At 49.9% G+C, this 23,066-nt stretch overlaps 1 protein-coding gene across 2 annotated transcripts in view; it reads right to left on the minus strand.

Moving 5' to 3' along the window:
- Positions 1-5,382: 5,382 nt before the first annotated feature.
- The window catches only part of CLIP2 (CAP-Gly domain containing linker protein 2), a 78,337-nt gene continuing 60,653 nt past the window's right edge, over positions 5,383-23,066 (minus strand). The window contains exons 9-18 of one of the 2 annotated variants that reach the window (XM_063402403.1): positions 22,539-22,568; positions 22,164-22,271; positions 19,419-20,363; positions 16,579-16,636; positions 15,161-15,244; positions 14,599-14,755; positions 13,979-14,138; positions 12,891-13,076; positions 9,894-9,956; positions 5,383-9,368 (exon numbers count right to left, since the gene is read on the minus strand). In XM_063402403.1, the coding sequence (XP_063258473.1) occupies positions 9,357-9,368; positions 9,894-9,956; positions 12,891-13,076; positions 13,979-14,138; positions 14,599-14,755; positions 15,161-15,244; positions 16,579-16,636; positions 19,419-20,363; positions 22,164-22,271; positions 22,539-22,568 (1,803 nt within the window). In that variant the 3' untranslated portion in view covers positions 5,383-9,356. The remainder of the gene's footprint in view (positions 9,369-9,893; positions 9,957-12,890; positions 13,077-13,978; positions 14,139-14,598; positions 14,756-15,160; positions 15,245-16,578; positions 16,637-19,418; positions 20,364-22,163; positions 22,272-22,538; positions 22,569-23,066) is intronic. The other variant, XM_063402405.1, reaches the window with a different exon arrangement.

The following is a 23,066-nucleotide window of genomic DNA, read 5'->3' on the forward strand; positions in this document are numbered from 1 at the left end:
CACTGAAATTCCCCATGAGAGCCCAAAGGTGACATCACCCTGTAGCTCACCGAGGCAGCCAACTCCTTCATCTTCTGTGCCATGCGGGTCTGTGCTGCCTTTATCCTGTCAATCTCCTCACGGAGATCCATGGACGGAGACATGTCCTAGTGGAGAGGGGTGGTGGGAGTCACTCTCTGGGGCGGGTCAGTGGGGCCTGGCAGGGCCCTGCAGGCAGCGCTGCCCGTGCGTCCAGCAGGGACGAGGGAGCTGAGGCTGCAGCCGGCAGAGCCGGGGGTGCTGGCTGCTGTCAGACCCACGGCCTGCTCCCAGCAGCAGCTCACCTCATCCTGCACCGCCTCGAGCTTCGTCTTGTCCTCTGCCTTGGGGTAGTGTAGGAGAAAGTGATATCAGAGATGAGGAGTGTGGGCAAATTGCCCTTCACCACCTTCACCCCACATCACCTCATCCTTCATCTCCTGGACCTTCGTCATGTCCTCTGCCTTGGGGTAGTGTAGGAGAAAGTGATATTAGAGACAAAGAGAGTGGGCAAATTGCCCTTCACCACCTTCACCCCACATCACCTCATCCTCCATCTCCTGGACCTTCGTCATGTCCTCTGCCTTGGGGGAGTGTAGGAGAAAGTGGTATCAGAGACAAAGATTGTGGGCAAAAGAACCTTCCCCTCTGCAGTGATCTGCACAGACCTTTGACGCACTCGAGATTCCACCAGTGTCCTCATCAAGAGCCTGAGAAAGCGTTTAGGGAAAAAGGGATATCAGAGGTGATGGCCAGGGCAGCAACACCCCAAAGATCCCCACCCTGGCACGGGCAGCCCATGGCACAGCCGGGCCAGGAGGTCCCGGTGCTGCCAGCCCCAGCCCGGCTCAGTGCCAGGGCGCTGGAGCTCGTCCAGATGGCAAAGAGCCGCTGCCAGCAGCTCAGCCTGTACCTGTGCAGTGAGGGCAGGGCCGGGCCCTGCTGTGTGAGGAAGCAGGGAGGGGCTGTCTGGTGGGGGAGCACCCAGAGGGCTGGGAAGAGCCTCTACTTTGGACATGTGTTTCTTATAGAAATCCATCTCCTTCTTCATTTCTTTCACTTCAGCAGCCAGGTCAGCGAGTGAGGGGCCGCTGAGGTGTCCTGGCCACGGCTCCTCGGTGGTCAGGTACTGCACGTCCAGGTGCTCCAGCACGGCCTGCAGCAGCTTCCGCAGGGCCGCAAACTGAACAGTCCCCATCTGGGGCATCCCAATGGAGACATCCAGGAGCTGGGAGAGGCTGAGTGTGTCCAGGGACACTGCCATGTCTGCATACACTCTGTCCCTGCTTGGTCACAAGTCTTGCTCTGTTGAATCTGTCAGGGATGAGCAAAAAGCATAATGAAGGGGCATAATGAAGCAAAAGCAATGATAAAAAGGATGAGCAGCCAGCAGACACCTTCCTCTTTGTTTGTCCATCAAAGGACTGCTCATGCCCCTCTTCATCACAGCTCCCGTTGCCAGGCAGCGACCCCTGGGGGCCAGTGGGTCACAGACTCATGAAGTCATGGAGTCATGAAGTCATGGAGTCATGGAATGGCTTGGGCTGGAAGGGGCCTCAAGGATCCTTTCTTTGCAATCCCTGCCTTCCACTAGACCAGCTTGCTCCAAGTCCCATCCAGGCTGGCCCTGGACACTTTCTGGAGTGGGGCAGACACAATTTCATTGTGTAATCTGTGCCAAGGCATCACGACCCTCACAGGGAAGATTTTCTTCCCAATACCCAATCTAACCCTGCCATCTCACAGTGTGAAGCCATTCCCCCTTGTCCTGTCATTCAAGGCCCCTGTGCCAAGTCCCTGTCCAACCCTTCAGGAGCCCCTTTAATGACTGAAAGCTCGCATGACAGGAGAGGCCTCACTATTTTTCTTGTCATCAGTTTAAGACTTGGGTTACAGCTAAGCCAGTTTTTGATCTGCTGTGTCAGTGTCCTGTTCTGGGGCATCTCATGTTCTTAGTTTCTCCTTGCATTGTGGAGGGGCAATAAGCCTGGCTTTGCTGTGCAGGTGAACTGTGAGTTACCACGGGCAGGGCACTGGAACAACCACAAAGCCCCAGATGAAGTCCAAAGGGACATTTACGTTTGTTTCCTCAACAAGCGAGGGGTCCCCAAAGCAGCACCTGAGCGGAGACCACGGGTAGGGCCAGGAGCCCCACAGAGCTCAGCCCCTGGGAGAGAATGGCCAAACCTGCTGCTTTCACCTGGGTTTCAGACATTGGCTACTCTCTGGTTTGGCACAGCAAACCCAAGGCTGGCTTGGAGCATCCATTGGGATCAGCCCTTGCCAGGGAGGCAGTGGGGTGCTGTTCCTCATGCTGGAGGTGCAGGAGGGCCCCTGTGAGCTCCTCACTGAGCTGCAGGGTTATTGAGGCATTGTCTCTTTCCTCCTCTGGAGTGCAGGGCAAAGAGTCTCTGTGGGTGAAGCCTTTGCACAATTTCCTCCAAGCTGGGTTTTATGTCAGCTTGAGAGTCCATAAAGAAGACAATTGAATGATTTCTCCTGTCAATGTCCCCAAGACTGTGGGGGAAGACAAACCAAGTTCTTCCCTTCAACACCAACCAGCCTGTATCTGTGAGAATCATCCTGCATCTCTGGGAAAAGAATGAAAATATCTTAAGAGAAGAAAGCCTTTAATGAGCATGTACACGAGCAAGTACTAACCAATGAACTGAGTAGCAACAAGTTACTAACCAATTAAAATTGAACACAATGCTTTTAGAAACCAAATAAATATGAGCTGTGAACAATAAAGTTTGCTATTCTGAATTACTGGATTTTTGAAGGGGATTCTTCCTGTACAGAAGGTGCCTCTCTAGTAAGTACAGAGGAGGACACACCTTTCCCCTTTCTAGAATAGGTTCCAACCATCCAGTTTGCCTTCCCAGCATCATTAAAAAATACCATGACATCATTTTCTTTCTCCGATAGTTCAAATCAGAGCCTGGAGTGCTGTGGGGCAGTGCAGCCCGTGCTGCCTGCTCTGCCTCAGCACTCAGGGCTCTGTTTCTGCCTGCAGCTCAACAGCCTCACTCCTCCTTTGGACTCTGGTGCCCCTCGCTCAGGGCCATCGAGCAGGGCTGGTTTTCCACCTGCTGGTTTGCTCAGCAGTGCTGCACTGCTGCCTGCTGGGGCAGCTGGGAAGGGCAGAGGCTTTAGGAAATCCTTTCCCAAGCGCAGCTGAAGCTTGGGAAGTTCTCTGCTAGTGGAGGTGTTGTGGCATCTACAGCACCTGGCAAGGTCTCCAACATTTCCTGCTTAGTTTCTGCTGTGCAGGAGGGAGTTGGCAAGCGTTGGGTTTGAACAGCCTGGGCTGTTGGACCATCTTGTCATTTTTGTCACCGTGTGCTTTGTCAGACACCTGCACAGTGACCGTGGCTGATGGTGTCACTATCTCAGAGCTGTTACTGCCCACTGCAGTGCAGCACTCCCCGGTAACTGCACTGGTAAAGGCTCCGTGTCCTCCTCGCTGGCCCTTTCCATGAAGTCTGGACATCTTCGCTGTGCCCTTTTCACTTTTCTCCTCTAGTCTCTTGTTAGCTGTTTTGGTGATATCCTCACTGGTTTCAACAAGCTTTATCCCTCATTTCTTGCAAGTTTTGTTCCCCATTTCTTGCCCAGTTTCATCGAGTTCTATATTGGCTATAACATATCTTATTCTTGCCCAAGTATGCCTAGGCACAATGCTTACAACCCCTTCAATCCCGAGACCCTGCACTGCACAGGGTCAGGGAACTGCTGGAGCAACAAGAGTGTCTTCCCCACCTTGAAAAAAGAAAATAAGGGATATCAGGGATATCTGCACAGACTGTTACAGCTCTGGGATAGCGCTGCATGGACAGCTGGTGTTGGCATCAGGCACCTGTAATTTTCTTGGGGCCTTGCTCTGGAACAAAACCAGCACCTGCAAACCTCAGCTGCTCTTGGGAAGAATTTAGAACTTTCAGGTAATCTTGATAGTGGAAAATTTTAAATCCAGGAAACAGGGGAGGCAGGAAGCAAGGGGAAAATCATTCTAGTTTCTCCCATTATCTTCAGCATTCAGCAATACTTTCCTATAAAGGAAGGACAGCCCTTGGATGCAGGAAACACAGCAGGAGTAGATGGATGCTCCACTGCTGTGGGCAGTTCAAGGAAATGCCCAGCTGAGATGTACTGGAGGAGAAGGGAACACAGGTGACCTCACCCCTGGTAATAACAGCTGTGTTAATTAACCAGTACAGCCTCACCCTGATGAGTCACAGCTCTATCCAGTGAGGATGAGTGAGGTAAAAGAGGGGGTGATGGTGAGGGGAGCATCATCATGGAGGAGGAACCTTGAGGAGCATGAAGGAGAGAATCATGAATCAGGATCCTGAGGAGAGAGAATCACTGCTGTGAGGTCACTCTGGGCCTGCAGTCACAGTCTGGCTGGGTGAAAGCTGCAGTCACAGTCTGCACACTGATCCCTGCAGTCAGAGTTCAGCAGGAAATAACCAGCAGTCAGAGGCTGCAAGGGAAACCTGCAGTAGGAGCTTGCTGCAGCCAGAGTGAATAGTTGGAGTGAAGATAACTAAGCCATGAAGAGGAATAAACCAGGACCCTTTTAATGCTGTGTTCAACAAGAAGTCTGTGCCTCGGCTCATTTTTATCCTGTAATAAGAGGGCTGCTGCAACATTGTACCATAAAAAAGCACCAAACCCTGGCACAGATCTGTCCAGTCCTGCCTCATGGGTGACAGCATAACTCTGTAATGCTCAGAGCATCCATATGGACATGTGGTGGGAACACAGGGCCAAGAGGGGCTGGGGGATGGCAGCTCCTCCGGGACTGATTCACAGCAATCCCCATTTCCATGTGCCCTGGTCTGTGGCAGGTGACCTGGAAGGAATGAGGATGACCCAATCCATGCAAAATGAAGGTGGCACTGCTCAAACAAGCGTGGATCAGTGCTGAGGTGCAGGGAGGCGGGTGTGGCACAGCACCCTGCAAGTCTCCTCACCTCAGGGTATTGTGGATATGTCAGTGAGGGACTGGGAGACAGATGGAAAATAATGATGGATTAATAAATAGCACAGCCACTCTGGGGCTTGGGAGATCCTCGACAGCAGGAGCTGCCCAGCCTGGAGATGGAGCTGGGCTTGGCTGTGCCCGCCTCTGGCACAGGGTGCAGAGAGCAAGCGCTGCTGTGCCCAGCTCAGCTGCTGCCCAGGGCAGCTCTGCAGCCCCCAGCCACCTGCAGAGCCACAGAGCTCCAGGCCACTGCTGGGGCTCGGGGCAGGGGGAGAGGTGCCACAGCCCCGTGCCCCAGCCCCTTCCAGCTCGTGACAGTCTGTGCACTGCAGAACACCCTGAACACCCAACCCAGCAGCCCCAGGATGCCCAGCTTCAGCCACAGAGTTTATTGTTTAGTAGGAGCTCACCACACCAGCAAGCCAGGACAAGGGGGATGGTACATGAATACAGATGTGGGGGAGTTACAGACAGATTTGTACAGCTTTTGTACAGAGGAGGAAAATGAATCAAATAACAAAATAGACATTAGCAGTCAAACCTTCTTTTTTTTTTTTGTCTTTTTTTTTGTATCATACTAACAAAATCTGATAGCCAAAAAATGACTAAGCTACAAAATTGTAATTGTAATACATACTGTATGGGTAAAAGGTTATCATCCATTTATACATCTAGTATCATCTTTTTTCTGGTAACTTACAGGAGGCCTATAGGATCTTAGTGTATTAATAACTCCCTACAGATAGTGCTGAGCTGCTAAAGCTGCTGAATAACGGAGTACTGGAATTTCCATTAAGACTTTTACAGTGTCATTTGCATCGTTTTGTTTAATGGAACCCTTATGCATCTCTACTGCAAGTCAGAGGAGCTGCTGGTGGCCGGGGGAGGCAGGAGCTGTAAGGCCTTGGCTGGAGCTTGGCACCAGTCATTCCAAGAGCTGTAACACCCAGGCAGCTTGGTACTCCCATTCCATGGGGCACCAGCATGGTGCTGCCCCTTGCTCCAGCTCTCTGGATGCTGCAGGAGGGATAAAGTTGACATTCCCAAGCAAGACTGATTCTTTTCCCTTTGGTTTTGAGAGTTAGAGGAGAAATCACTCAGTAGTAAGTAGTCTCCATCCCAAAGGCTGTTTTCTCCCTGCATAAGGGCTCAGCTCTCAGCAGAAAAGCATCACTGACTGTCAGGGCAGTGCCACTGGCTGTGGGGGCTGCTCCCACAGGCGTGGTGCCCGTCCTGCCCTGGGGCCCAGGCTCCAGCAGCACGGCCCCTCCTGCTCCCCACCCTGCACCGCGGCTCTGGGACAGGACGCTCAGGACCCATCTCCAGATGGAAAACCAGCATGGCCTTCTCAGGCTGGGAGAAAGGCTGGGGCAAGCACAGCCCTCCCTTACCAGCTCCCGGGGACCGAGGTAAGAGCAAGGCTGAAGCCAAAGGGGGAGTGAAGGCACAAACAGGAACCAGCCTGGATCAACAACAGGACAAGGGTGCACCACTGCTCCAGTGCCCCCGAACGCTCTCCCAGAGAACCAAGCCAGTAAGACCAAGTATCATCAAGTACTTTATACACCACCACATAGGTAAAAATAGCACTTAAACTTACAAATAAATAGAGGGTCTGGGGAATCTCCCCCTTGTCCTTTCCATGTTTGTCCCTAGTGTGGTCTTTTACCACCTCAGAAAGGCAGCTGGGGCCCTGGGGAAGCCTGTGCTAATTTTGGAGAGGGAGAAGTGAGTGAGTCCAACCCCTCCTGGCCCCTTACACAGGGCTGAGCTGAAGCCCACATGAGCACACTCCAGCACATCCTGTTGGCATTGTGGATCCTGTTTGGGAGCAGCTCCCATGGACCTGCACCCCAGTGGGCGAGGGGCTGGAACACAGTGACCACACAGCCTGCACAGAGAGCCAAGCAGTGCCAACAAGCTCCTGGCTGATCCTCAGGGACCAGCAGTCATTTACAGCCAGACAAAAACCATGCACTGACACTGAACCTGGTCTGAACCCATCTGATCCTGTTCTGCATTATCTCCCAAGCTGAATGGGAAAAGCCACAGGTCTGAGCTGCTCTCAGAGGATGTCCCTGGGAAGAGGCAGGAGCCAGAGACTCTTCCAGCCTGACAACTTTAGATCTGATCAACAGAACCAAATACATGGTCCCCATAACCCAGGAGATCCCACTCTGTACAGAGCCAAAGGGAGCTGTAAAACACAGGTATCTGCTGTGGGTGAAGGCAGCGGGTCACAAGTCACTATAAGACCCATAACAGAAAATAAGTTACAAACCAGAACAGGGCCTCCCTCTTTCAGGTGCCCAGAAAGCCCAGGGAAGCCCACGGGGCCTGCAGACATGACTTCAGAGACTATCCTGCCAACAAGAGCATTTTGGGAAACATCAGCCCTAAATTCTTAAAAACAGCAGTGAGGTATTCACTATTGAGGGCTGTAACAAACAAAATCTCCCTCTGGGACTTTCAAAAATCACTTGGATGAATACTCAACCAGGAGGGTTTTGGAAACCACTCCTACAATCCCTTGGGAAACTCCCAGAGCTAGGCAGAGATGTGGCAACCTTCCTGGTGATTAGTAAGAGCTGAAGAGACACTTGTACAAGGCAGGATGGAATCCTACATGAATTATTTCCAGCCAGTTTGATCCCACACTCTGCCTCCTCCTACCATGTGCAGATTTCTGCTGTGACTCCTGACCTGCTTTACTCCCCTGAAGTGCCCTTCCTCTCCCTTCCTCTGAAGGACAGGAGATCACCAATCCTGCATCAGGTGAGAAGGGTCAAGTGTTCAGTGTCACCTCCTCATGGCAAGACTGCAGCCATGAAGCTCAGGTCTTGCCCAGGCTGCTTCTGGCAGCTCATGAAGAGGAAGTGACACAACTTTGTGTGAAATCAGGGCAAAAAGCAAGAGAGCTGCTGTGGCATCATGTTCACCTGCTGGGGTCTGGCTCAGATCTCCTCTCCCATCTTGTCCTTTCACAGATGCCCCATCATAGCACAAAAGCTCATGGAGACTGGGGGAGCTGGGCACCAACTGGGAGAAACCTGGAAAAATATTGCTGTGACTGTTCCCTGTGCTACTGAAGAGTGAACCTGAGCTGGGCTCTTCCACACCTTTAAGAGCATTTTGTCACCTTTCCCTGCCCTAATATTGCTTGGGAGCTGTGGTGCAAACTTACAGTAAAGCCTTGGGAAGAAGGAACAAGATCCTCTGCTGGTACAGACACAAGAGCTGAGTGGGCTCTGCTCCAAATACACTCAGGTCATGCACAGAGGATTGCTGAAGCCACCAAGGCTCACAGCAGCACCTTCACCTCATCCCTTCCGGGCAGCAGGGGATGAGCATCACACTGAAGAACCAAGGACAGCTCTGGAAAGCACCAGGCAATCACAGTTAGCTGTTAAATTAAACAGGTAAGGGGGGAAGCATTTGCTCAATGCACCTCCCCACACTGACTGCCCCCAGCACGGAGCTCCGAGGCCAGGATGCTGAGATGCAGCATCTGTGGAGTCCTGAGTTCAAAAGAGACCCAATGAACCCCCCAGGAGTGAGGGGGACCGAGCTGGCTGTGGCACAGGACTCCAGCAGGCCTGCTCAGAGATCCCACTGCAGGAGGAAAGGCCAACTACACCCAGGCAAGGTGGGCCTGACCCCAAACCTGGAGCCACCACAGCTTCTTCCCCAAATGGCAGGGGAGCAGAAACAAAATAAATATCCCTCTGAAACTGGATTATTTCCCATGACATGCTATAATACAAGAACAAGTGCAGCCTCCGCTCTAAAACAGTGATGTCTTCCACACAGGGAGAAGGGGAACATGTCCCCAAACCTCCCATCACCAGCCCAGCAGGTTTCACTCACTTGTGCAGGTCCTCAGGACACCAGGGTGTGTGGGAGGGAAGGACAGACCCCGTGGGAAGGGTGCAGCCTATGGGCACCTGCTTTGAACACCACAGACAAATCCCTTTGCAGCTCCTGTGGGGTTACTGGGACCTGCTGACACTTCAGCCACAGGTCAGGGCAGCTGTCATCCAAACCACGTCAGCTGGTGGGACAAGGGCAGCTCAAACAATACAAATTCCACAGTCAAAACCAATACAAGTAAGAAACCAAACCCAGAGAGGTCTTTCTGCTCCCTCCTGGAACAATGGCTGTCTTGGAAAACTGGACTCTGGGATTGTCCTGATTACATCAGTTAGTACATTATAAACATTGTCCTGCTTTAAAGTGAAAATACTGTGTGTGGTCTTCTGGAGGTGCTAAAGCCAGATGTGGTGTTTTTTTCCTGACTGTGCAGAGGAGCTGATACTGGCGTGAAATGATCCTTTTCACCTCTTCTCTATCAGAGCTTCTCCTAGAAGAAAACAGATCTTGGTTAGGCAAAATGAGGACAAGCACAGAGGCTTTTTTTGGAAGAGGCATGGAATAGAATGCCCACTGCTTTGCCCAGTGTGGGTAGATGAAGTCTGCTGTGGGAGGCCAGCACAGCATGTCCCACAGATGCCACCCATGCAAAGGGGACAGCAGAGATCTGAGGCTGAGCAGGTTCTGGCAAGTTCTGCCAGGAGAAATGTCACACAGACTGACCCAGGAGAGTGGGAATAATCCCCCTCTGCACTGCACCTCGGTGTGCCCCTCACACCAACACCTTCCCCATGGCTTCAAGGGGTTTCTAGAGAGGTTCCCACCACACTTGGGAACTGGAGATGTGCAAAGCCTCTTGCCTTTGCTGTGGGAATGATACAGTCAATTCTGTTCTGAATTCAGAATCAGTTCTGTGCTGGCAGAACTGCCCCTTCCAAGTGCTGGCCCCACCACAGCAGGCAGGAAACCACACGAAGCAGACACTGTTTTAAACAGCATTCTGCTCATAACTTACCTCTTGCTTGTGGGGTTTATCCTGCTGGTGAATCCCATTAGCAGACCCAGAATTTCCAACAGTCTGCAAGGGAAAACAGAAAACACTTACTGGAGAGGGACACAGATCCTGGTGGGTTTGCCTGCAAGCACTGAAATTTGGCAAGACTGCCCTGTCCTTCCTCAGCTGCTCACTCCACACAAGGAAAAAGGGATGCAAAAACCCCACCCCACTTCTGGCAAGAACCTGCCTGCCCTCTGCACCCTGGCTCAATCCCCACGTGCCAGACTGGATCCCTCCCAGCTACCAAACATCCCCCAGCTCCTTATGGACACAGACCCACTGTTCAACCAATTCTTAAATACCAAACCCCAAATCCAGCCAGGGCAGTGTAAGCTGCAAAGCACTGAACAGCCAGCACTGAAAAGGACATTTGCCCTTCCCCATTTCCCATCTCTGGGGATGAGTCTGGCAACCAGGACAGGCTGTTGTGTCTTTAGAAAGCACAAGAACTTTCAGACATTTATAATGTTTCTCTAACAATAAGAGTAATAAATAAAAAATAAAAGGTAAAGAGTAGTACAGAGCCCTTCAGCTTTCCAATGATAATAGAGCCAGCACAAGCAAGAGAAGAAGGCTGCAGCCTGAAGCCCCAGCATTCCCAAAGGGCCTTGGCAATCAGAGTCACATTTGCTGGTGAACTGCTGATGGCATTATGGGGAGACAAGACTGCAGGGTTGGAGTCCCAGTTCTCATCCTCAAAGGTGCAGAATCAACCCCACTGGACAGAGGTTTAGTTTGATCATGAAAACCAGGCAGAAATTCAAAGTAAGCTCTGATAAGAGACTGAGGTGTTTGCCAGGCAGTGGATCCTGGCTGGATGGCAAGAACAGTGCTGCTGCCAGGGCTCAGCATCCCCCACCACAGGCAGTTACCTGCCTGCAGCTCACCCAACCTGGGCACTGACCAGACTATCAAAAATCAGGCTTGAAGTCTGGGCTCAGAACATGGACACAATAACAGAGTGGTGCAATTTGCTTGAAATTAAATAAAAAGGCCCCCAGAGGAATCGCTGAAACTCTTCAAGAAAACATCTGAGTGCCAATCCTTGTTTTTTCCTGCAAGGCTGTGGGTCAGGCATCTCCCAACACAAGGAGAAGGCAAAGATTTTCCTTCTGCCAAGGCAGATACCTGGACAACAGCTGCTCCCACAGAGAGGAGACAGGAGGCTGGAAGGTGGTGCAGAATGAGTTACAGTGGGCCTGTGGCTTCTGGGGAAGAAAACCATCAGTTCCCTGACTATTGCAGCAGGATTTGTTTGGCAATGTCCTCAGCCTGAAAGCCCGTGGTTAAGAGTTCTCCTTCACAAGGGGAAAGGTGAACAGATTTCAAACCAAAACTAGGAAGCTTTGATCCACACTTCCTTGTAAGCAGCACTTTAAAAACCTGAAATCAATAGAAACTTGAAGCCTGCCTTCTCAGTAATCCTTTGCACCTTGGACTGCAGCTGAAGACATAATGCTATTCTGTCACATCTCTACATTTTCTTAAGCATGAGTATATCAAACTAATACCAGGGATATCTTAGCTGACCTCGTAAGGTTTGTTCCACTTCACTTCAGGTAAGATTAGTTATTTTCTAGAACTGGGGAAGAAATATTTACCACCTGCACAGCTCCTGGAGATGGGAATGAGAAAAGGGAAGATCCCCCTTTCTCAAGAGACTGTGCATTAAAGCAAACAGAGAATAACTTTCCCCTCCTGTAGCTGCCAAGAGATGAGGCTGTTGTGATGCATTTGCATCTGACACACAGAATTACAGCAGCAGTCACTCTGGAGGTACTGACAGGATTATAACACATCCTGGATTGCCACAAACATGTCATCACAACCCCGTCAGTGCTGGCAGATGCTGCACTGCAGGATGCAGAGACTTGTGTGCAACACACAGATGTTCAGTGAGGCAGCAGATCTTCCAGGGCTGCAGTTTTTACCTTGCACCCTCCTGACCACCTCCATGCCCACAGCACTGCAATGCAAACAGTGTTTGGTGCATCCAAAAGAGACTGTCATGAGAGGATAAGGCTTGAAACCCTCCAGATTACCTAACACAGCATGTCTGCATCTGCATCATGGAAAAAAAGCTCTCTGCCTGTTCTCTGTATGGTGGTTTGTTCTGTACTACCCTAAGGTGTCGGCTTGAATGCCAGTTTTAACTCATTATTGCAAGAGAAAGGCATTTTTCAGCTGAGAATTTAAGTGAGTGAGTACAAGAGAAATAATGGTGCACCTGAGCTCCAAAGGCCACTGCCTGTTTGCAGACCCAGGAGAAAACACAGCTAGAAGAACATTCAAGGACACAAAGCACAAAGCTTGGCACAAAGGGGCAGGTCACTCTGCAGGGGAATCAGTCAGGGTGAGACTCCACAGGTATGAGATGGAAAAGCCAAGGGTTGAGAGTCAAGCTGTTTGTACCCTTCAGTTTCACAAAGAAGGATGTAAGACAGGCAACAGAAGCAGCTTTTCTTTAGTTAGAACAAACAAAGGGAGATCAGAGTTGGGGGGAGAGACAGAAACTGGAGTGGGAACATTCACAGTCCATCAGCAAACTCACATCAGACACCAAGGCAGTAAGAGAGCTGGCAAGAGAAATGGAAAGCATTTCCCCAGAGTCACCTGCAAAGCTTCTGCTTAGGGACGCACAGATAAACCTCCCACAGAAGAGGGGTGCCAGAAAAACCTCAACCTCCATGTTAGGAACACATGCAGCCAGGTAATACTGTACACATAAAGAACAGTTACTCACAGTGCAGCTTCCCCAAAGCCCATGTTTAGCAATCATTCCCTGGAGCACACAGGGAGCTGATTACCAGCTAGCAGGGCTTTACAGCATCAGGCTACATCTGACAGGACAAGGCCTTGTCAGGTTGTTCCCAGCTGATGGCATCACCCCCTGAGCACGGGGCGAGATCCCAGGGGACTGATGAGGGACAAACCCCCTGTTTGCTGGTGCTCTACCTGTGTTTTCTCAGAGGAGAGCCTCATTGCTTCCATGAGCTTCTCCATCTGGTGGCCCTGCTCCAGGGCGTTGCGCAGCACGTCCTCGGTGCTGACCAGGCGGTGCTGCAGCCGGATCACCTCCGACTCCGAGGAGGGGTCGATCAGGGAGTACCGCCTCTGGTCCATCACCGACTTCTCCTTGTCCTTCAGACAGCAAAGGGAAAATGGGAGCGTGTTACAGCTAAACCAACAGCTGCACAAACTCGAGGTAGAAGCCCCCTAACGCCTAGAACCACGTTGTGATTTCAGCAGCAGACAGGGGCAGAGCTGGCATTGAGCCACCAGAGGCAGCTCCCGTTTGTTCTCAGCAGTTCAAATCAATTATTTACATCTCAACCACTGGAGGACGCTGAAGTACACGGGAATGTGAGGACGCTGCTTATTCCTGGATCAGAGAATATGTAAAACACGTGGGGTAGCTGAAGGACCTTCAGTTTCTCCCACAAAATGTATCCCTGTTTAGCCATGGATCTAAAACCTGTGGGGACACAACAACACTGGAGAGGGACACAGCAGTCTCCAGCTTCCTCAGGAGGGGAAGCAGAGAGGCACACACTGATCTCTGCTCTCTGTGAGCAGGAACAGGACCCAGGAATGGCTGGAGCTGTGTCAGGGAAGGTCTAGGCTGGATATCAGGGGAAGGTTCTTCCCCCAGAGGGTGGTGGGCACTGCCCAGGCTCCCCAGGGAATGGGCATGGCCCCGAGGCTGCCAGAGCTCCAGGGGCATTTGGACAATGCTCCCAGGCACGTGGGATTGTTGGGGTGTCCTGAGCAGGGCCAGGAGTTGGACTTGATGATCCTTGTGGCCTTTCCAACTCAGGATATTCTGTGGCTATATGACACATGGATATCTTTGCTCCTTAATGAGGTGCTGCTAAGCCAGGCCACAGCTCAGTCCTTGTCAAGAGAATTCCCATCAGATGCTCAGCAGCACAAAAGAAAACACAAAGACCTGGAGCAAGAAGAGTGAAGGGCTCAGGCCCTCCTGCAATCCCTCAGCAGTACAGAGCCCTGGCCACGCCCAGGAGGGGTTTCAGTGCCCTCACCAGCACAACCAGTTTCTCTCGAAGGCCCTTGATGTCGTCTTTGAGCTTCTGCTCCTTGAGGCGCCACTCGGCTTTGTGCACCTCCCGGCTGAGGTCCCGCTCCGGCCCCGGCGAGTGCCGGTTCGCCTCCAGCAGCAGCGCCCGCAGCTCGTTCAGGCTCCTGCAAGCAGCACCCAGAGATGAGGACATTCCCAGAGCCCACTGCAGTCCTGCTCTGCTCCCTCCCACCTTTGCTACAGACCCAAAGAAAGGCCAGTGAGCAAATCTGACCAGCTCCCACCACTCTTTTCTTGTCCCACTCTGCCAGCTCTGAGATTTGGACCTGCACAGGCACTGCTGGGAGCAGGGCACAGCCAGCCTGGCTGCCTTGGAGATGGCTTCATTCAGCAGGGAACTGAGCTGTCCTGCAGCTCCTGGCAAGCAGTGAAAGGGCAGTGCCTCTTGAGAATTCCCAGCCTCTAACTCTAACCAAATTCACACATCAGCATCTCTAAAGAACAGGAAAGCTGTGGGCTGGATTTCAACAGTGCAACCCTACATTTCTTCTGGTGGTGGACTGCAGGAGGGAACATGAATATACACAGAGCCCCTCCGTCTCCAGCTCTGTCCTGCACACAAACCTTTCCTTCTTGAGCAGCTCCTGGCTGATCAGGACCAGTTGCCCTGAGGCATCGTGTGTTTTCTTGGTCAAAGCTTCCAGTTCTCCTTCCAACCTCTTCTTTTCTTTAAACACCGAGTCAGCCTTCTTTTCTGCTGTTTTGCATTTGTTTTCCAAAGCTATGAGAAGCAGAGGATTCAGGGGAAGAAAGGTCAATTAGTCCTTTACTTATATTCCTGCTTTTTGCCTTTTCCCAGCTCCTACTCCTAAAAGAACAGACCTGATTAGCTCTTGACTGGCTGTAGTTAAGGGGAGATCTTGGAAACAACACACCCAGCTCGACTGACTTCTGCCTCATGAGCTTTACACAGAAACAAGCCCAAACCCTCCCTCACAGGCACAAATATCTTCTGCAGTTTGTATTCAATTCCTGAATTAATTTTTACCAGCAATAGCCATTCAAAACCCAGCAGCATCATGTTTTACATTAGCCTGTTTCAGCTCTGGGCTCTTGTCCAACACCAGTGCACAGGACAAGCAGGGAAACATTTCATTCCCACCAACACTGGATTAGGGAAACTTACCACTTACTTGGGCCCTTAGAGTTTCAGTCTGGGTCACCAGGGATGACACCTCCTTGTCTCTTTTACTCAGCTTGTCTTGGAGGTCTGTGGGGGGATGAAAAGCCAAGGATTAGAGGGTTGGAAAAAGCTTTGTGCAAACTGGAAGGTGTCAGGTGCAGAGTGTGGCTCAGGGTGCAGTGGCACCATGGGGTACAGTCCAGCTGGCAGAGAAGCAGCAGCAGCCACTGCACCTCACCACACCTGCAGGTGGGATGTACACTGGGAGGTCATATCAGACAGGGCTAAGAAAGCAACCACAAAGGAGAAGGGGGGAAAAGCAGTAAAACATTAATTTAAAAAACCCAAAGGAGTTTTTAGCACATTTCCTTGTGTCACCTCCTAGAGTGGAAGGCAGAGACTGTTTCAAAAGACATGTTTTCTGGAACTGATGTATTTCCATGTTCAGAGCTGTAGATCTGAAGTCTGATGCTTTTGTGGTTCAAATGTGACCTGGCTGTTTTCAGTACATCTTTCCTGGCTTTATTCAGTGTGGAGACAATGCACACGTGCCCTGAGTGGCCATTTAGAGCAGCAGTTGCTGGGTCCAGTTAAGCTCTGCCATCACTGGGCAGGATTTACCTGTCAATCAGCAAACAACTTGGTGTAGAAACATAGAACAGTTTGTTTTGGAAAGGAAATTAAAGATTATCTTGATCCACACCCCTGCCATGGGCAGGGACATCTTCCACTATCCCAGGTTGCTCCAAGCCCTGTCCAGCCTGGCCCTGGACGCTTCCATGGGTGGGAATCATGAATGTGTTCTACATAATCCCAGATCTGCAAAGGCAGATGAGGCTTATGGACAATGCCTGGCTAGCACTGAGGGCAATGGAAACAGGACAAAATACTTCTGAATCCAGCTCTGCTATTGCTCAGACTCAGTGTTACAGCTCTGTGAGGGGGCTGAGTGCAGTTCAAGTTGAAATACACTTTATACTAAAGTTTTCCTCAGTAGGTTTCACATTTTGTTAAAAGGATGGATTTGATTTATAGTAAGCTTAATAAAAATAACTGTCATTATTTGAAGCCAGTCACATTAGTATCTACCATTATCACTCCTCTCCTGTGAGCAAATATAATTTAATGTCAGAATTTTACCTGCTGTAAAAATCAGTGATGATATGGAAATGCACCTATTTCCCCAGATCTGTCTCCAACCTGCACCATCAGCATGGAGAGTATCTGACACAGGTAGAAACATCCACCCCTGCATATGCTCAGCTTGATTAGAAGGAAAAAAACCAGAGCCAGACAACAAATGTCATCCAGCAAATTTTAACAGATGAAATGTCTTCCTAAACCCCTGCCATGCAGCCATCCCTGCAAGAGCAGAAAGTCAGGAGAAGAGAAAGAACAGGGTAAAAATAATAGCTTCATACCTTCCATAGTCTGCTTCATCTTTATCTTTTCTTCTGAAATATCATTTGTCTCAATCATCTGGAATAAATGTAAAATATAAGCTATAAACCAACCCTTTGCCCAAAGATTCAAAGCAGAAGTTAACAACCACAAAGGCCCACCCAAAGCAGAAGGTATCCCATGTCTGGATGTTTTACATCCTTCCCAAGAGGGAAATAAAGGCTTTTCTGAGGAGCCCCTTGTCCAGCTGGGTACTGCTGAGGCTGACCAGAGTGCCCCAACAACCCACAGCTGAGCACAACAGCAGGGAGGGGGCAGAGCTCAAGGTTTCCCCACAAGTTGTGGTTCCAGCTCTGCACACACAGAGGGATGGAAGAGCTGCTGGCCCTGGGACAGGGCAGCTCTGGTCAATCACAGCAAAAACACCCAACTGCAAGTGGATATCCACCTACCAGTCAAGTTCCTCAACTTCTGTAGAACCTAGCTGTGCCCAAAGTTATAAAAACACTGATAAAACAATAATTTATTAGAAAATTAATGCATTCATAAAAATAATAACAAGTAAATGCCAGGTCCATACAGGGGATTCTGCTTTTCTCTTTTCTATATTGCAATGAAAAGCCAGACACTACAGAGCTCTCAATGCCCGGCTTTCTGTGGCAGAGTCCACAACTGAGCCCTTCACACCTCTCCCCATCCAGCAGCATTTTTTGGGACCTCAGCACATGCCCAGAGCCAGCAGCTGCTGTGGCCACCACAGTGAGGAGCCCCAGGTCAGTTCTCTGAAGTTTGGGCTGTGGGACAAGTCAAACAAAAGCATGAGCATCCCCAGAGGAGAAATATGTTTCCTGATTTACTTTTGGTATGGAAAACACTATTTAACTACTCCTGGGAAGCACAGTAAGGGTTCTCCCTTGAAGACAGTCTAGGAAAGAATGTCACAAGACACCTTTGCTTATTTAAAATACTTGGACAGTGAATACTGCAGTCACTTTAAATTAACTAAGATAATTTCAAATAGAACTTGCCCCATGATACTCAAAGGCTTTCACCCATGCATTTCTTCCCACATTCTCTTGATTTTAATTGACATATAGATGAAATAATTATTTCAAGACTTCCCTAGTTCTAATCCAGCATCAATATCCCCCAGAGTCCTTCCCTTTATCTACAGGGCTCTGGAACAAGCCTCCAGCTTCTCCTTTTCCATTCATTCCTGTTTGAATACTGGCTATAATGTGTTACATGTTGTAATAACAACCCCTTTTTCCCAGGGTCCTGGCTGTACTTATTGTTCCCAACTGTCCTTACTGAAACATCCTGGAGCAACCCTTCAAACACTGTAAATGCTGGAGATTCCTCCTTGGCCTTTGCCTCTATCATCCTCAGTGTGCCTTTTGCCAAGGTGTGAAGTCCTGACTTAGACAACACGAAATTCATGGGCTTGACTTTGCTCCCTGGAGGTGCAACTGGTTTCAATGGGGCTCTTCATGTTGGGAAATTAAACACAGGCATTGAATTCATTTCATTGGCATCTCTGTCTGGAACAGAAACTACATCACCAGTGAAATTTCAACACAGTATTCTTAAAATGTGCACATTTTACACCTTATTTTAATTTTCTGCATGCCCCCAGGATGTAGATTGGGTTTTCCCTCATTTCTCATGCAAAATCCAAACACAAACAGGGGCCCAGCCCAGAGCCATGAGGAGCAATCTCCTGCTCACTACAGAGCAGAACCAGCCACAACTCCTTGTGCCAGGCAGGAGGGTGGGATGATGCATCCTGTGGGGAAAGGAGGGAAGGGGAAAGGGGGAAAGGGGGAAAGGGGGAAAGGGGGAAAGGGGGAAAGGGGAAAAGGGGAAAAGGGGAAAAGGGGAAAAGGGGAAAAGGGGAAAAGGGGAAAAGGGGAAAAGGGGAAAAGGGGAAAAGGGGAAAAGGGGAAAAGGGGAAAAGGGAAAAGGGGAAAAGGGGAAAAGGGAAAAAGGGGAAAAGGGAAAAAGGGGAAAAGGGAAAAAGGGGAAAAGGGGAAAAGGGGAAAGGGGGAAAAGGGGAAAGGGGGAAAAGGGGAAAGGGGGAAAAGGGGAAAGGGGGAAAGGGGGAAAGGGGGAAAGGGGGAAAGGGGGAAAGGGGGAAAGGGGGAAAGGGGGAAAGGGGGAAAGGGGGAAAGGGGGAAAGGGGGAAAGGGGGAAAGGGGGAAAGGGGGAAAGGGGGAAAGGGGGAAAGGGGGAAAGGGGGAAAGGGGGAAAGGGGGAAAGGGGAAAGGGAGACTTAAAAAGACACAAAGGCCACAGTAAATTGACCCCTTCATATTATTGCTCTTATTTCAGCCCTCCCTGGTCTCATATTCAATCAGGCATTTTATTTCCCCCGCCTGGTGCCATTCTGACCCTTGCTGGCAGCTTTTCCCCTCTAATCCTCAACCTCAGCATTTCCCTGTCTCCCATACATGCTGTGAAGCCCCTGCCCTGCTGTTGACATCCTCCTAGCCCCCCTGAAGAGTCTTGCCCAACAGCACACCAAGGCTGCTGCAGCTCCTTGGAGAAACACAACTGTATTGTAGGAATGATGGTTTTCCAGCTCAGAGCCACCCTGACAAACCATGACAGCCCTAGTCTGCTGCCACAGCAGCCTCCAAACCCAAATGTGGCCCCACTTGCCCCTTTTTCCTAACTGTCCCACATACTGGCTTTCTAGAGTGGAAAGACACTTTCAGCATGGAGGTGCAGTGCAGAGAAAACACTGTCAGTGCACGGGAAAAACATCCAGATATTTGAGGCCTCAGAAAACTGCGCAAGGCAGCAGCTGAGGAGTTACCAACAGTGATGATAAACAAGAAAAATGACCCTGAAGCCATACATTTGCATGCTGAGAAGGATGCAGGGCCTCCATGGACTGCAGCTTGTTCTCTAAGACAAGCACTTTTTCCTGCAATCTTTGGATTTCCTGTTTGCTGTGGGCTTCTGTTTTCTGTAACGTTTCATAGTCCAACATCTTCTTTTCAGCCAAAGATATCTGCTCTTTCAAGAAAGCTATTGCTTCTGTCTGGTCTGTATATTCACCATGAAGTTTCTCCAGTTCATGCACCCTCAGCTCAGCATCTCGACACTTGTCCTTCACATCCTGGAGCTCAAGAAGGTGCTGACTGCTTTTGGTTTCCAGTTGCATTTTCCAGTTGCTGTTGCTTTTTTCCACTTCATCCAAAGCCTCCTGCAGCTTCAGTTTGAGACTCTCTTTCTCCTTTATGTGGACAGCCGTCTCAATGTCGTGCTTTGCCTTCAGGTTCTCCAACTCAAGCTGGTGCTCCAGCTTTATGCTCTCCACCACTGCCTTCAGCTCCACAATCTCCTTGTGCTGGGTGTCAGGGCCTGAGTTGAGCGTGGCTTTCAGGTCCTCCAGAGACTTCTGGTGGTCAGAAGCCAACGTGTCCAGCTTGGACTTCCAGTTGTCCATGAGCCCCATGTTCTCGTTGGTGGCCTGCTGAACTTTTTCCTTTAGGTCGACGATCTCCTGCGCGTACTTCTCATTGACGGCCTTCAGCTTCTCCATCTCCTGCTGGTACTTCTTGAGCGTCTTCTCGTACCTCTCCTTGAGCTGGCTGCTCTCCTTCTGGTGCTCCTTGTTGGCGGACAGCAGCTGGTCCCGGAGCCGGAGCGCCTCTGACTGCAGCCCCAGGCCGTGCTCGGGGCTGCCGGCGGGGTGCGCGCTCTGCAGGCACTGCCGCAGCTCGTCCACCTCGCTGCGCCGCAGGCTCAGCTCCTCCTCCAGCTGCAGGATCCGCGACTGCTCCGCCACCGTGGTCAGCTGCAGGGACAGGGAACACAGGGTCAGAGACCGCCCAGAGCCGCCTCCCTCCCCTTTCAGCGAGCGTCCTCCGGTGGAAACAAAGCCAAATAAATCAATCCTAAAGTGCGTTAGTCAGAGGTCAGGTAAAGAGGTAAAGAGCACCCGGTACCTGCAGTTTTGATTTTATGCCTGAGATGTTTTGGTTTGTGAAATTTCTCTCCCAGGCAATTTGCTGTAAACAAGAAGAGATTTTTGTTAACTATATCTTTGTTATTCATTCCTTTTTAGAGGAGGGACTTCTTGATTGACCAGTGTGGTTGAAGAAGTGTTAACTTTGCCATCCAATCACATTGGTCTCTATAAACAGTATATAAAGAAATTGCATTTTGAATAAACCTCTCTCTCTTGCCTTCTGAGAAGTCAGAGTCAGTGTGGTTTATTCCGTGTCCTATAGTGACAGGTGCCCTCCAACCTGAGCACAGTTTTCCACCAGGGTAACCAGCACCGACAGCTCACAGTTATGTCTGTGCCAGCTGTAATTTATTTTTCCTAATACAAACCTCCTGCTTTCCAAAACACCTTGGAAATAACCCTTGAAATTCACTAGGGAGCAACAGTGGTTTATGAAAAATAATGTCCTGGAAGGGCATTATGTTTCCAGAGCAGGCATCTTGCCAGATGATGCACAGAGATGTGACTGCACATGCAGGAATTTCACAAGCATCAAAACCAGCATTAAGCATATCATGTTTCCTTTATTGCTCAGCAATCCTCAGCCTGCAGACCTCTCTTCTGTAATGGAATTTGTTTACCCTGGTGTAAAAAGGAAAAGGGATTTTTACACATGAGTACTTGTTAGAGTTTATAAGCAAAGTCAAAGTAACAAAGGAGGCTAGAGGATGCAAGACAATAAATCAGGCCATGGTACACATTGAGCTTAAGGGCTATGGATCCACGTTTTGCCATCTGAATGTCACCTGGCAGGGCTGAACTCCCTGCAAGTCACAGGGAGTACAGGGGGCTGCCACTATGGGTGGAGAAGAGGATGAAATATTAGAAAAAGGCAAAAGAAAGAAGGAAACCAAGCCAAACTCCAAAAGATCGATTTCACTCCATTTCAATTGCCATTTCCCCAGCAGCCATCAGCCCAGGAGGCTGCTGGTCATTATTTTAGATAGGCACAAGGGGCTTCAAACCATCCAGACCCTTTGGAGACCCTCACATTTGTGTTTTCTGCAGCTCTCAAACCCACTGGCTGCTTCCCACACCACACCAGCATGGAACAGCCCATTCCACATCTGGCTGCTTTTAGCAATCCTCTGGGCAACCTGTCCTGTTGCAGGCACGGCCAAGGATCAGAGAGGGCCCACCTGCACTCAGCAGCTCCTTCCAGTTCAGATGGCAGCTCCCACAGCTGGCACGGGAGACTGGAATGTTGATGGCAATGTTAATTCCTCTTACAGCCTGGGGGGCCTCGAAGCAGAATGAATTGTGCAGGGTGTGGATATTATTGGGATATGTTAATTGAGAAATGAATTGTAGGAGCTCATGTGTCAGATGGTGGTGTGGGGCAGAGAAGCAAACTCAATCTGAGCAACAAGCTCCCCACAAGAGAAGCAAAGCTAGAAATCACATTGTACTACTATTTCTGGGAAAGAGAGCAAATTAAAAAACCAAACAAAATCAAGGAAGCTTAAGTTCAAGCCAAAATCAATCCAACCCCACAAAAACCAAAAGAAAGAAACCCAAAGCAAGGCATCATGAGCACCAGGGCAGTGCAAGCGCTGTGTGCAGGCAGGGCAAGGGAGGGTCCATTACCCTGGAGTCCTCTAATTCTCTGAGGAGTTTCTCAGCCTGTGCCTTCTCAAACAGCAGGCTCTGCTCGAGCTCCCGAATTCGGGCATGCTCCAACTGCGTCTGAGTCTGCTCACACAGAGGGAGAAAAGAACAGTGGAGTGGGAGCAGGGAGGGGGAGAGAGAAAGAGAGGGAGAGAGAAGGCTGCAACATCATCTCCAGCGTACAAGACAAGGAAAGGCAGTTCACAACAGGAAGAGAATAAAAACCCAAACGAGGAGGAAAAATCCAACCAAACAGAAAATGTCCCTATGGGATTTTACGTGGCACTCGTCGTGGCTCTTCTCAAGAAAATTGAATTTGTGATGGGAGAGCATCCTTCTGCATTAGAAACCTGCTTCAGGGTTTTCCTGCATCAACCGAAGACACTTCCTAAAAAGCAAAGCTCCCACCAGTACAAGGCCCTTGTACACACAGAGAATGCAAAGACATTGCAATGATTCCCCACATCCTTCATCAAGAGGAATCACAAGGTAGGGTGAAAAGAGTTGGAAGTTCCCATCCTCTTTTTGCTCTGGAGGCATTGTGAATCCAACACTAAGTGGGGAAGAAACCCCAGGTCATACTGTGCATGGCATGCTGTAAAATAAAAAATACACTGCACTGAAGAGATCAGGGAATTGAAATACCAAACTCTTCTATAAATCAGTGCTTTGAGTTTGAATAGGCCTGACAAGAATTTCAAAGTCACTTTTGTACAGTAAGACTCTACTAATTTTGGCACAAGAAAACAGAACTTGGTTGGTTGGTTTTGGGATTTTTGCTTGGTTGGTGGTTTGTTTTCAAGAGATTTTTTTCTTTTGACAAATGATTCAACTAAGCACAAGAAGTTCATGTAATCCACCCAAATCCAGGAGCACTGGCTC

The sequence above is a fragment of the Prinia subflava genome, chromosome 8, assembly GCF_021018805.1.
Source record: "Prinia subflava isolate CZ2003 ecotype Zambia chromosome 8, Cam_Psub_1.2, whole genome shotgun sequence".
Lineage (NCBI taxonomy): Eukaryota > Metazoa > Chordata > Aves > Passeriformes > Cisticolidae > Prinia > Prinia subflava.